The 14,968-nt window shown below is 41.1% G+C and overlaps 1 protein-coding gene across 2 annotated transcripts in view; it reads left to right on the forward strand.

Moving 5' to 3' along the window:
- The window catches only part of LOC124614027 (protein FAM193A-like), a 228,731-nt gene that overhangs the window by 136,530 nt on the left and 77,233 nt on the right, over positions 1-14,968 (forward strand). The window contains exons 15-16 of one of the 2 annotated variants that reach the window (XM_047142845.1): positions 411-1,100; positions 9,859-10,240. In XM_047142845.1, coding sequence (XP_046998801.1) covers positions 411-1,100; positions 9,859-10,240 — 1,072 coding nt within the window. The remainder of the gene's footprint in view (positions 1-410; positions 1,101-9,858; positions 10,241-14,968) is intronic. The other variant, XM_047142846.1, reaches the window with a different exon arrangement.

Below are 14,968 nucleotides of genomic sequence, written 5' to 3' on the forward strand. Positions count from 1 at the left end.
TGTTGTCAGTGTTGGTTTGCTGTCGATTCTGGTAAGAACAACCCTGTCATGAGCTGCTCACAGTAAAATGCTCTTTTCTCGACCTTCCTATTCATAACTAATCCCACTCCCATTATGCCATTTTCTGCTGCCCTATACTCATCTTACCAGAAATCCATGTTTTCTTTCTGTGTCACTTCACTGACCCCTTATATATGTAGATTGAGCCTTTGATTTCCCTTTTCAGATTCTCTAACTTCCCTACCACATTTGAACTTTTGACAATCCACTCCCCAACTCATGTAACATAATCCTTTTGTTGGTTACCCAATCTTCATTATTATTTTTTTTGTATGTTACTGTTTTCAACATAAGTTTTTTTGTGACATACAGTAAGAAAATATTCTGAAAAATTAAACTCTTTATTGCAGCCTTCAGTTGCACCAGTAAGCCGAAACTATCAGGAAATGAGGGAGCGATTGCGTTTGCTGTTAACAAAAAAGAAGGCAAAACGCAAAGCTGGTGCAGCTGGACCTCCAACAACAGCAGCCACAAGCTCAGCAACACCAAGTGTACGGTCTGAAAAATCACAGAGTGTAAGTTCAACAAGTGTAGGTGCACCTGCTTCCAATGCCCCAACTTCCTCCAAGACACCCCACCAGCAACAACAGAAACCAGCTCAGCAGCAGCAGTCGCAGCAGCAGCAACAGCAACAAGTACATCAACAGCAACAGTTGCAGCAGCAGCAGCAGCAGCAGCAGCAACAACAACAACAACACCAACAACAACAACAACAACAACACCAGCAGCAGCAGCAGCAGCAGCAGCAGCAGCAGCAGGAGTCACCACACACTCAGCAGAATGTACAGCAACAGCAACATCGTCAGCACCATGAACCGCAGCAACCGGAACAATTTCACCACCACCACCACCACCATCACCCCCAGCACCACCACCACCACCATCACCACCATCATCATCATCAACAGCAGCAGCAGCAGCAGCGTCAGCAGCAAGACGTGAAAGATCCGCGTGATCTTGAAGCTCTTCTCGATTTCATTGAGGGACGTTGTAAAGATGCCAAGAAAGCTGCTAAAAAAGCCAGGCAAAAACAAAGAAAGGTATGTTGCATTGTATTCCTCACTAGAGCAGATTTATGAGCATTCTTTCACACGTTGTATTGTTTCCCTCTTGTTTTTATTATGGATTTATACTTTTCCTACATGGCATACTCCTGAGGCTCCCTGATGCAGTCGATAACCACAGCAGACACTGAAAGATTGTTTAACACTTGTTGGCATGTCTTCATTGCCCAAGATGCTTTTTCTTCTTCTTCTTTTTTTTCCCAGGTGTGCCGTGCTCACAACTCTGTTTGCTACTCAACGTATCAGTACTACTCAGTTGCTGCTGGGGTACTGCTTAATCCCTGTGTTTCACTGTGCTTTTTTAATAGATGTTGTTAAACCAAATATTACAGTAGAATATTTTGGAATACACTGCACTGAAAGCGTATAGAAAATTTCATTTAAAAAGATTGTGTTTGTGACATCCTCCATTGACACTTGGTGTCCAATGAAATACTTAAGAATAACTTTCATTTGGGATGATGTTATCTACAAACTGTAAAATTGAGGTTGTTAATATCAACCAAGATGTCAGAGAAGCTGCACCTGTTAACTCTTAGATAGCCAGTGTATGTGATACTTTAGGGTTGCGTTACACTGAAGCTCCAAAGGACCGCTATAGGCATGCGTATTCAAATACAGAGATACGTAAACAGGCAGAATACGGCACTGTGGTCAGCAATGCATATATAAGACAACAAGTGTCTGGTGCAGTTGTTAGATCAGTTACTGCTGCTAAAATGCCAGGTTGTGAAGATTTAAGTGAGTTTGAACATTGTGTTATAGTTGGTGCAAGAGCGATGCGACACAGCATCTCTGAGGTAGCGATGAAGCAGGGACTTTCCTGAAGACTATTTCATGAGTGTACCACGAGTATCAGGAATCTATTAAAACATCAGATCTCTGACATCACTGCGGCCGGAAAAAGATCCTACAAGAACAGGACAAACGACTGAAGAGAATAGTTCAACGTGGCAGAAGTGCAACTCTTTCACAAATTGCTGTAGATTTCAGTGCTGGGCCAACAGCAAATGTCAGCATGCAAACCATTCAACAGAACATAATCGTTATGGGCTTTTGGAGCTGAAGGCCCACTCTGTATTACCCTTGATGACTGCATGACATAAAGCTTTACGCCTCGTCCGGGCCTGTCAATATCGACATTGGACTGTTGATGACTGGAAACATGTTGCCTGGTCGGACGAGTCACGTTTCAAGTCGTGTCGAGCGGATGGACGTGTTCGGGTATGGCGACAACCTCATGCATCCATGGACCCTGCATGTCAGCAGAAGACTGTTCGAGCTGGTAAAGGCTTTTTAATGGTGTGGGGCATGTGCAGTTGGAGTGATACGGAACCCCCAATACGTGTAGATACGACTTGTACAGGTGACATGTGCGTAAGCATCTTGTCTGAACACTTGCATCCATTTATGTCCATTGTGCATTCTGATGGAGATGGGCAATTCCAGCAGGACAGTGTGACACCCCACATGTCCAAAATCGCTACAGTGTGGCTCCAGGAACACACTTCTGATTTTGAACAGTTCCGCTGGCCACCAAACTACTCAGACATGAACATGATTGAGCATACCTGGGATGCCTTGCAACGTGCTGTTCAGAAGAGATCTCCACCCCCTTGCATTCTTACGTGTTTATGGACAGTCCTGCAGGATTCATGGCGTCAGTTCCCTCCATCTCTACTTCAGCCATTAGTCGAGCCCATGCTTCATCATGTTGCGGCACTAGTGCATGTGCGTGGCGGCCCTACATGATGTTAGGCAGGTGTATCAGTTTCTTTGGTTCTTCAGTGTGTTTTTTTTCTATATAGTCCTTTGGGCCATTGTGTGATCAGTGGTTCTGTGATAAACTCGATTAACTGCATCAATTGAGGGTCCCCCCCCCCCCCCCACCCCCCCCCCCCCCCACACACACACACACACCTACCTTAATTACTGAACTTATCTTCCTGTCCATAACATTAGGATATGATAAAATTGTTTCAAGACGCTTTCTGAAGGCTGTGCACATGCTCATGCCGATAGCCAAGGGAGTTAGATGGTTTCGTGTTCCATAGATCATTTGTTTGGTAAATCATAATAATAATGATAATTTCAGATGTTCATAAAAATAAAAAAATATATTGGGCAACTCTATTTTTAGTGTAGAATATGATGGAGTACTTTCCAAAAGAAAATTCTCACTAGCAGCTTGGGGGGGGAATGAAAACTAATGTCACAAGAAATTTTGAAGGAAAATAATTTTTTACTTCAACCTGTGGTAGTAACAGAATGACTAATGTAAATGGACTGGGGAAAAAAAAAATGAACATCCTCAAAGTTTACAGGTGCATACGCTGTGTCTTTTATCTTGGAAACATAATTTTTGGCAACATTTCAGGTATCATTATCGTATCGTATAACGTACAGAGTCAGATTACTTCCACGATATTCCGTGCGGAGCAGCATGCGAGTTGTTGTGGGCCGTCACCAATAGTTTTGTTTGTACAGCTCGCTTTAATATGACTGAGAATATTCCCTACTCCCCGAAAATATTTTACTGGCTGCTAATACATGTCTTTCATCATTACACCCGTCACTCAGAATGCCAATACACGCTACGCAAAAATAATTGTAGTAATTTTGAAGCCAATATTTTCACTGAAGTCGAGCAAAATATTTGTTAAAAGGTTTAGTGAAACACAAGTTTTATCTAAATTTGCTGTAAGCCTATTATTCTCAGCATGCAATATGTGCTTGGTACACAAAAACTTCGTTCTTACTACTGCATGTCTTGTGTTACAAATTTCTTCCATCATTACAGTTTCTGAATTAAAAACCAAGTGGGTGGAGAAGACAGTGCATTGAAGTGGACTGGCCAGAATAATCAGTTTTATCACGGACATTGCCCTCTATTTCTCTAGCCATTGGATACAATTCTGCATTCTAGCTTTCTGTTAAAGTCGTCAAATATCGTAGACTTCTATGCTCTTGTCGGAGAATCAGAGTAGGTGCTGGGATTGTTCTGGTATTACTGCACTGTTTATATATACAGTCGATACAGAAGCACCACAACGTTTTGTCATTTTATGAACTGCGTTACTCTTACTACAAAACAGCCAGTAAATTCTTCTCTGAAAAAAGGAGTTAAATTTCGAATGTACAACTAAACCAAATACAGTAAGATTATATCTGAATGTAAAGACATTCAGTACAGGTTTTTAGGAAAAACTGTTGTTAATTAATGCAGAATTGACAATCTTATTTTAATTGACAATTACTGTCGAGTAAACTAATTGCTACCGCTTGTGATAAATTTATCAGATGTCTACTGTAAGGGAAAAACATTCGCAGTATATCCCCTAGTATTGAAATAAATAGACAGACATTTAAATCAAGTCAGCTTTTTACATAGACGGCACTTACCTAAACTGAAGGATCTTCTGGCTCCGTGTCTCCAGATTCACTGTTGCTCGTTTCAGCCAGGTTCCAAATTCCACTATGGTGTCTCTTAAACCCAAGAAACCAGTTTCTTGCAATGCTTCTGTGTGTTTTACGCACCTCTCCCAGTCCTGCTGAGTAACATTTTCAAGAGCTTCATGTGTTAGCTTCTCGACATCAGCAGGTTTGCAAGTAGTATTTCTTTTCGCTACTTCTTGCTTTACGTGGGGCCATATCAATTCAATGGGATTATACTGGCAGTGATACGGTGGTAGACGTGTCCCATTTCGTTTACCAGTTGATCTAATTCATAAGTCTTTTTGGCACCTACGATTTCTTCCTGAGACAGGAGTTCAGCCTTCGTTTTATTGACTGAAAATGAAACATTCTTTCTCTTCAACTTCTCAATAATATCTGTGTTGCGCCAATTTGAATGTGGCAGCTTTTCTGTCGGAATGGAGTGGTATCTGAAGTTATCCGTCATGATAATTGACCCTTCTTCCAGCACAGACAAGAGTCGAATAAACCGATTCTTCAAAACTTCTTCATTAATTTCCGAATGGTAATCAGATTGGCAAGAACTTTTCCCACCACGAAAAACAAGTTTGGCCTCTGGTATGAAGCCTGTGGTTAATAAACCAGTGTGGGCAATGATTAATCAGCCACCTCTATCAGTAGGCACTTTCAAACCACCATTTTCTTTAGAGTTATGCCATATATATTTATTGGTGTGGTTCTGTGAAACCCAAGTTTCATACAAGTACACTACAGGCCTGGTGTCTTCAGCACACAAAAAGTGCATTGTACGCAAAAACTTTGCTCTTGCTGCTGCAATGTCTCTGCGTTCCATTAAGAATTTCCATCTGTCATTACACTTCTTGAATCGGAAACCAAGGGAGCAGAGAAGATGAAGAATGGAGGTCTCTGAGCCTGAGTAATTAATTTTTTCATGGAAGTGAGCCTGTATTTTTTTAGCCGTTGGATCGTCTCCTCTGTCGTAATATCCAAGTGCACTTGTACGCGCGAGCTCTTTGTTAAAGTCGTCAAAGTCAGTTGATTTCCATTCACGTTTGTATCCCTTTCTTGGAGAATCAAAACACTCATTCATGTCTGGAGATTCTGCCAATAACACAGATTTGCTAATATGGCCTACAGTTGACTTGGAGACACCACACACGTTAGCAGTAAGTTTATGAATTTGCGCAAAATTTAAGCTATTCCTCGCTTCTTCATTGTCGGTCAGATCAATAAAAAACTCTAGTACATTAGATTGATAATTTCCGATTGTTTACCAATGTCTTTCCGCCCTTTACGTATGCCGACCAGTGGAGTGCTACAAGTAGGCACTTTCTGGTGCATTGTTGTTCACCATCGAACACACGTCAAAGCACCTGTCTGAAGACAGTAAGACTCTAAGATCAGATGTGAACACTCGATATAGCATGGTAACACTGAGCTTTCATCTGCTCACACCACTAATGGTACCCACATGGCAACAAAGCCGAGAGGCGGGCGAATCGCAGCATGCAATCCTTGCTGGCGGCAGGCAGTGGCTGTGACCTTGAGGACTCTACTTTGGTGCTGGCCACTATAGTAATTCCTACCCACACATTTTACATACTACAATAATATAAATTTTTCTACAGAATAGAAGGAATTGTTAAGGAGAAACGGTTTGTTTTCAAATGTTGCTTTTCTTTCTCTTGGGCATTTGCTATCACTGGGTAACTGGTCAAAAATTTTGGTTGCAGCATTGTTGCGTGTATTTTTGTGTTAATGACAGCTTAAATGTGGAGTAATGAATGTCATTTTCCTTCTGGTGTTGTAATCATGTACATCATTTTTCATTTTGAACAGTAGTGGATTATTTACAAGAAACCTCATGAGGGAATAAATATATTATGAAGCAGTAGTCAGAATGCCCAACTCATTAAACAGATGTCTGCAAGATGATTATGGGTGAGCACCAGATATAATTCATACAGCACACTTTTGAGCAAGAAAGACTTTCTGTCCTAAAGATGAGTTACCCCAGAACATTACTCCATATGACATTATTGAATGAAACTGTGCAACTTACTGATTTGTCTCTCCAAGTTTTTCAGTGATTCAAGGTGCAATTGTGACTGAACTAGGTTGTTTTAGGAGTTTCAAAGTGTGTTTGTTTCATTATAAATCCTCAGCAATATGGACAGCTAAGCATTCTTAAGTTCCCATTCTATTTATTACACTTTAAGACAAAAAAGAAAAACAAATGCACTATGAAGTTAGTATCCAAATGAGGTGCAATTCGGTAGATGTGACATACTTGTACAGGCAAACAAATGATTATAATTTCAGAAAAATTGGATGATTTATTCAAGAGAAAGATCTACACAAATTGAGCAAGTCAATAATGTGTTGGTTCACCTCTGGCCCTTATGCAAGCAGTTATTTCGTTTGGAACTGGTTGATATGTCGGATGTCGTCCTGGGAGTATATTGCCAAATTCTGTCAAATGGGTGCTTTAGATCTTCAAAAATCACAGGCTGGTTGGAGGGCTTTGACTTTAGTGCTGCAAATGTTCTCAGTTGGGTTGAGATCCTGTGATCTTGCTTGCCAAAGTAGGGTTTGGCAAGCATGAAGACAAGTAGTGGAAACTCTTACCAAGTGTGGGAACTGTAAGCCCAGGATGGCTTGTGATGAAGAGCAAAAAAAGGGGCATAGAATATGATGAACGTACCACTGTGCTGTAAGGGTGCTGCAGATGACAACCAGAGAGGTCATGCTATGAAAAGAAATGGCATCTGCAGTATCTTGGTTGTTGGGCATTATGACAGGCAGAAGTCATGTTGATATGCCACCACTGTACAGGGAGAACACTTTCCACTAATAGGAAATGACACCACTTTGTACTTGTCAAATACAAAAAAAATAAAGTATAAAATATCCATTGCACCAACTGTGTGCCCAGGAATGAAGGTAGACAGATAGAAAGTGCAGTTGTGGTCAATTTCATTGCAGGAAAAACTGAGTGGGCAAGTAACCTATGGCAGAGTGAGCCATATGATCACTGAGCATATGACATCCACATAGGTACCAGGTTAAGGCAAATACTGCCAGCTCTAGTGGAAGTAGTGGAACGCACATCGTATGCTAGTACAGTACACCATCATTTGCACATAATGGCGTGGATGACATAAACAAACCTCACAGACCGGAAATCCACACATATAACAAGATTCTCCCTTTCATGTGAAACAACCTGATCACCAGATAGTAGTCTGGCTCATAACAACCTGTGTGCTGGATACATAAGTACATGCCCATACACATCATGTTCGTCAAAATCTACAATTACACAAAACCATAAAAAACCCTTTTTTAGCACAATTATGAAAGTTTTTTTACAATTTGTACAAACTTTTTTCTAAACAGTTTCAGGCTTTTCCAAAAACCTGTAAAAATTCAAAACATTTAAAACATACTTATTTGGAAAATTGGGTCATGCAGGCACACAAAGAAACTGCATTTATAAATACATCTGTTAGCAGCAGCTCCTGATGTCCGACAACAATGTGGTGTACCAACAGACCAGGATATTTAGACATTTGCATATAATCTGTAACAACCCATTTATAGAGGAGATAAGGGGGACACATTTGTAAATGCAGTGGTTCTTGTCTGTCATTTCCTTCTCATTGGTTACATGTTATTACAGCATGGAAACTTGGGACTATTTACAGGTGTCACATTCTCATACTTGGTAGTTGTGGGTGTCTATGGGTGGATGATGTATAGTACAGATTCAACCTATCTGTTTAAGGTTTGTTACATTATATTTCCAAATAAATTTGTCTTAAATTTTTCAAATTTTTAAAAGTTTTTGGAAAATGTCTTAAATAGCCCAAAAAACTTTGTAAAAGTTGTAAAAATACTCTTGTGACTGTACTAAAATGTGTTTTTATAATTTTTGTGTAATTGTAAATTTTGATGAATTTGATGATGTGTATGGGTGTATACTTATGTGCCCAGTATGCTGGTTGTCATGTGCCGGATTGTTCTATGGTGAGCTGCTTGTTTTGCCTGAAAGGAAGAGTCTTGATGTACATGTGGATTTCTGGTCTGTGAGGCCTACTTCGTTTATTTCATACATGCTGTGGTGTGTGAATCATGGTTCACTTTACTAGCATACAGTGTGTGTTCTGCATACTCACACTAGAGCTGGCATTATTTGCCTTAAGTTAGTATCTGTGTGGATGTCAAATGCTCACTGATCAGAGGTATATTTTGGATAATGGTTTTTCAGTGTAGTTCTTGTAGGAATATCAGTGATTCTCCAGAGTATTTCTGTGAGAGTGCCACATATTGATTTGTTCACACACATGGCACATGTTGATTGTACATGTGACTGTTTGCTCTGCCATAGGCTACTTGCTTGCTCAGTTTTGCCAGTGATGTACTTGGACCATGACTACACTTTCTATTTGCCCACCTCCATTGCTGGGCATGCATTTGGTGCAATGTATATTTTAGACTTTCTTTTTTATAAGTTGTACCAGCCAATGTGGTGTATTTTCCTGTGAATGGAAAGTGTTCTCATTGTAGTGGCGGCGTATATGCATGTTAGTAAGAATTTTGCAAAGATATGTACACTAATGCTTATGTACTTTTTATCATTGATGTGCAGGTTTGTACAGAGATAATTTCTTTGCAATGGATTTTCTTTTTGTATATTGTAGATCTGATGATAACGTCTACTGTGATGGTTCTTGTAATCTTCTCTAAGATGTGACTAAGGATTTCCTGTTCTTAACAGCCATCTTTACTTTTATTGGACTAATTATTTAGAAGTGTATGTAATTGATTATGTAGAAGTGTGTGTAATTGCATATGCAGTTGTTCTGTTATATATTTTTCTAGAGCTAGAGCAGATACCTCTTTCTTGAAATTGTGAGTCAGTATAACTGTACAACAAAACTTAAGTACCTCCAGTTTATGCCATATGGTGAGAGATGACCAGACAATCGTATCAGATCTAACAACCACGGTCAGTTTAATGCAAAACTCTGTATGTCATCTTTAGTCTCATGGAACAGTGCTTTTTTTTAAATGGATGATGAAGTGAGTAAATTTTATTTCAGATCAAAGATTAATTGTTCGTTAATTATGAAAGTTAAGAATTTATAGATTTGTGGCACTGATACATCATAAATCCAAAATTTGTGGATTGTTTTTTTTTTAGGTCAGGTGATATTTTGCATGTTCTTTGAAGATTTGTTTTCAATGTAAAATAATATTCAAAATATATGTGTAGTAACATCTTCATATTTTACAGCTAGAAGAAAAGGAAAGAAAGGACCAAGAAGAGGCCCAGAGGCTTAAACTCGAAGAAATTCAGAACAAAACTCCAGAAGTGACTATCACTGTTGTGAATACACCTGGTAGTACAAATGCCTCTTCAGATGCAACAGATTCTTCATCTTTGAAACCAAAAAAAAATTCTAAGAAGGCGGATGTGGCTGCTTCTTCTGCTTCTCAGAATAAGTCTGATGGTATAACAGCTGTCACACCAACGCAGCAAGGACCACAGATGGTTACTATCAAGAGAGTCATGGAACCTAATGGTGCAGAGCCTACTGTGACAATCACGTTAAAGGGGGCGACACCTGATAAAGACAAAGTACTTTTTACCTTGGTCAATGGACAAGGTGACTACCGTACGTTAAGTTTCTTATTTAAAGCATATTAGTGTAAGGAAATTGCATTACTTTGCTTTCAGATATGTTAAAAACGTAGAACGTATAAAGTACACAAAATGTTTGGTCATTGTGGAATGCTAAAATACAATCATGCCTTACATGGAGGCATTCCTTAACCCTTCCTATCAGAAACTAACTGTTAGAATCTGAACAGTTTCAAATAGAATTTTGCACCACTTACAGTGAAATTTTGTAAAACATTTTTTGCCTAGGAATGGTTAATTATGACAGTTGAAAAGAAACAATTGAGGGGGGTGGGGGTCAGACATTTTGTGTGCCTGAAAGGCTACTATGTTAGGAAAAAGTAAATTGTTGTGTAGAATGTGTTCATCACTTGAAATACTCTACTGAATTCATCTTTGTGTGTGAAACTGGATGGATAATGGAATGCTATGATATTGTCCCTTGCACACCATAAATATGTCTTCATGTGAACCTGCATGAATAAGGCTTTCATAATGAGGGCCCATATTCAACAGTCCCTGGAAAAAAAAAAAAACCCACTGTATCTCCCCTCATCCTCACAACAGTTGGGTCCCTCTTGTCCTGTCACCTGTTGACATCCCCCCCTCCCCCCCTCTCCCTTTTTATTTTTCCACAATGTATCCCTCTTTCTGCTCTTGAGGAGCCTAACAGTTCAAAAAGCTAGGATAGTTTTTTGTACTTTTATTTGGTTTTGTCAGTTGTGCTTAGAATTTTGCTTCCTGATGGTAAATATGGCCACACAATTGTATCCATCTTCTTATAGTTTTATAGTTTTTCAAGTTAATTATTCTTCTGTTACAAAAGTACATTCTTATCATATTTGGTAGTTAAGTCAATTTGTTATCCATATTACTCTCCTATTTATGGATTTACTTCGGCTTTGGTTTAGGTGTCATTCTTCCCAAAACATTGATGATCTGTGTCCAATACCCAAGAACCAATTTGTTGCAGAAGTGTTCCTCTTGAGATGTTGTGTATGCTGTTGCAGTCCATAATTACGAATTTTTATATGGTCTCACTAATATGAGTACAGTAATGCAGTTACTGAGGCATATATGTTTATCCTCTGTAGTAGGTCCTGTGCAGAAATATAAGGATGTGAATAGCTGACCAATATGTACCTTCAAGTGGCGAAATTCCATGAACTCACTTCGATCAACAGAGTGATAGACAGTTGAGCATGGGAGAGGGAGATGTTGTTTGTTCATTTATCTGTGCACACAATATGGCAGCAATAACTGACCTTTTCTGTTCTAGATGCAGTCACATGCAGTGTTGGATTTGCTTAGCAGAGTGGTAATAGTCTTGTCATTAGAATGAGATTTTCACTCTGCAGCGGAGTGTGCACTGATATGAAACTTCCTGGCAGATTAAACCTGTGTGCCGGACCGAGACTCGAACTCGGGACCTTTGCCTTTCGCGGGGAAGTGCTCTACCAACTGACCTACCCAAGCACGACTCACGCCCTGCCCTCACAGCTTCACTTCTGCCAGTACCTCGTCTCCTACCTTCCAGACTTTACAGAAGCTCTCCTGCGAACCATGCAGAACTAGCACTCCTGAAAGAAAGGATATTGCGGAGACATGGCTTAGCCACAGCCTGGGGGATGTTTCCAGAATGAGATTTTCACTCTGCAACGGAGTGTGCGCTGATATGAAACTTCCTGACAGATTAAAACTGTGTGCCGGACCGAGACTCAAACTCGGGGCTTGGAAACATCCCCCAGGCTGTGGCTAAGCCAAGTCCCCGCAATATCCTTTCTTTCAGGAGTGCTAGTTCTGCATAGTTCGCAGGAGAACATCTGTAAAGTTTGGAAGGTAGGAGACGAGGTACTGGCAGAAATGAAGCTGTGAGGACGGGGCGTGAGTCGTGCTTGGGTAGGTCAGTTGGTAGAGCACTTGCCCGCGAAAGGCCCCGAGTTCGAGTCTCGGTCCGGCACACAGTTTTAATCTGCCAGGAAGTTTCAGTCTTGACATTTTCCTGTACACTTTCGTAACTAGTTTAGGACATTTTGTCATGTAAAATAAACGTGTCACACAGAGAAACAATGCGAACAGTGACAATGAAGAACATTTGTCATCTTACTGATAACAAATGCCATCTGCAAATGACTGTGACAGCTAGCAGCTGAGGTAGCAGAGCTGTACGACAACAGTGAAGGCTAGGTGGTGTGACCGAGCTTATTCTCTGATTGGGTGTTGCCGTGGTTGCTGTCTTAGAAATAACTAGTAGTCAGTTGATTTGTTGTCCTGATCCATGTATACCAATAGGTGCATTTAAAAGTAGGAAAACAGTACATAATTTTTGGAAATGTTAGTTCCTTTTTCAGAGAGGAGAGAGAGGTATGTTCGGGAAGTTTGGAAAGGAGGAGCAGTCACTCTGTCCCCCAGTCTACTCTGTCTACCAGTTGTGAGTTGTGAGGACACGGGATACGTGAGAGAGAGTCGGGTATTAAAACATTATTGGTAAGCACTGTGGCAGCCCAATCCATAGATAATGGAAGCACATTTACAAGTAAATATGGATTAAGGGATGACAGGTAGTAAGTGGAATGAATAGTGCAATTGAGAAATTGGAAGTGAGTAAAGCAGACATAAAAAAAACCTACATAGAGAGGGGGACGAGAAGAGGGAAAAGTAATTGTTAGTCATTGACTAAATTATGAAGTTATGTACAAATGAAAAAAATCAAACAATGGAAAATCCATGAAAAGGATAGTTTGCTACTCATCATATAACGATGTGCAAGCGCAAAACGCAACTCGCACACACGATCACAGTCTCTAGCCATACACACATTGAAACTCTTGCCCTCCAGGAACTAGAGCAACATGCGCAATGCTACCTTAAAAAAAAAAAAAAAACTCCCGTCTGCTTACTCCTGTGCTCCTGCCTTGGACTACCACCTCTATAACAACCTCTAACCACACCCCCAATAGCTGAAAAACCCTGTCTCATAGACCTACTACATTTATCCCACGCTCCAAAACTCGCTCCCACCACTATACAGAATCCAGAACCTAAACAGACCCGAAAAACTCTATCCTCGCAGAAGTATCAGACCTTTCAAAGGCCTCACCTTTTGCCTCACTCCCAGATTAAATTTTGCAGGACTTCTTGAAGACCTCTCCTGCTCCCAGTCCCTGCAGTGGATGCACTTCTTTGCCGCCAACCCTACCAATCAGATTCAACTAAAGACCCACCTCCGCTTGACCCAGTTTACTCCTCCATCCAACCATGATCCACTCCCACTGCCCGCACATCACCCCCTGTTAACTTTCCAGAATTTCTTAACATCGAACGTTATCTCCCCATCATTCCCCAAATCCCTCAACATGCAAATCTCCATACATCCGCTGATAGATCCTCAGTCCACCAATTAAAAACTGATTCCGGCCTTATAATCCTACCTATTGACAAAGACTCCACCTCTGTTGTTTTGAACCACAACGATTACCTGGCAGAAGGACTCCGCCAGCTCTCAGAAGGACTGTGACAGCTGTCAGATTCATCCACCTACAAACACTGCCACTTTGACCCCATTCCAGAAATCCAGCAGGATCTTAATCTCCCTTTAAATCCTTAGACCCATCCCAGAACCTCTCCCAGCGTCCTTCTCTCTCCTCACCCCCGCACTTATACATTCTACGTGCTTCCTAAAGCCCATAAACCCAACCACCCAGGACACCCCATTGTGGCCAGTTACTGTGTCCCCACTGAAAAAATCTCTACTCTCGTAGAGCAACACCTTCAGCATATTACCCGCAACCTACCCTCCTCTATGAAAGATACCAGCCAGTTCTTCCACAGTTCCTGTTCCTCTACCATATGGTGCCGTGCTCATCACTATTGATGCCACCTCCCTGTACACTAACATTTCTAATGACCATCGTCTTACCGCTATTGAACACTACCTTTCCCAATACCCTATGGATTCCAAACCAACCACCTCCTTCCTAGTCGCCATGACCAACTATATCCTCACCCAAAGTTACTTCTTCTTTGAGGGCATTATCTATAACCAAATACGCAGTATGGCTATGGGCACTTGCATGGCACCATCCTGTGCCAATCTATTCATTGGCCATCAAAAGGAATCCATTCTGAACACCCAGAATCCCATCCATGTCGAACCTACCAACCACTAGCAATACCTCCCCTTCAACTGCCACCCATTCCATGCTAAGAAGTCCCTTCCATACAGCCTAGCTGCCTGCCCATGGCTGTCACATCGGTAGTTACGATCGGTCCCTCTTGAAATATACCAAGGATCTCTCTGAGGCCTTTACAGCTTGTAATTACTCTCCCAGGCTAGTATAAAAGTCCCACCATCCAGCCACAGAGGAGCATTCCTCTCGTGACTCAGTACTGTCCAGGGTGGAGCAACTGAAACATTCCCCACCAGGGTTTCGACTACATTTCATCATGCCCAGAAATGAGAAATGTCCTATCCACTATCCCTCCCACCCCGCCACAGTGGTATTCCGTCACCCACCAAACCTGCACTATATCCTTTTCCATCTCTACACAACCCCTGCTCCGAACCCCTTGTCTCATGGCCCATATCCCTATAAAAGACATAGGTGAAAGTCCTTTCCCATACATCCTCCCACCACCACCTACTCCAGTCCAATCACAAACATCACCTGTCCCATTAAAGGCAGGGCTACCTGTGAAACGAGTCATGCTACTTACAAACTAA

Source organism: Schistocerca americana, chromosome 4 (genome assembly GCF_021461395.2).
Source record: "Schistocerca americana isolate TAMUIC-IGC-003095 chromosome 4, iqSchAmer2.1, whole genome shotgun sequence".
Classification (NCBI taxonomy): Eukaryota; Metazoa; Arthropoda; class Insecta; order Orthoptera; family Acrididae; genus Schistocerca; species Schistocerca americana.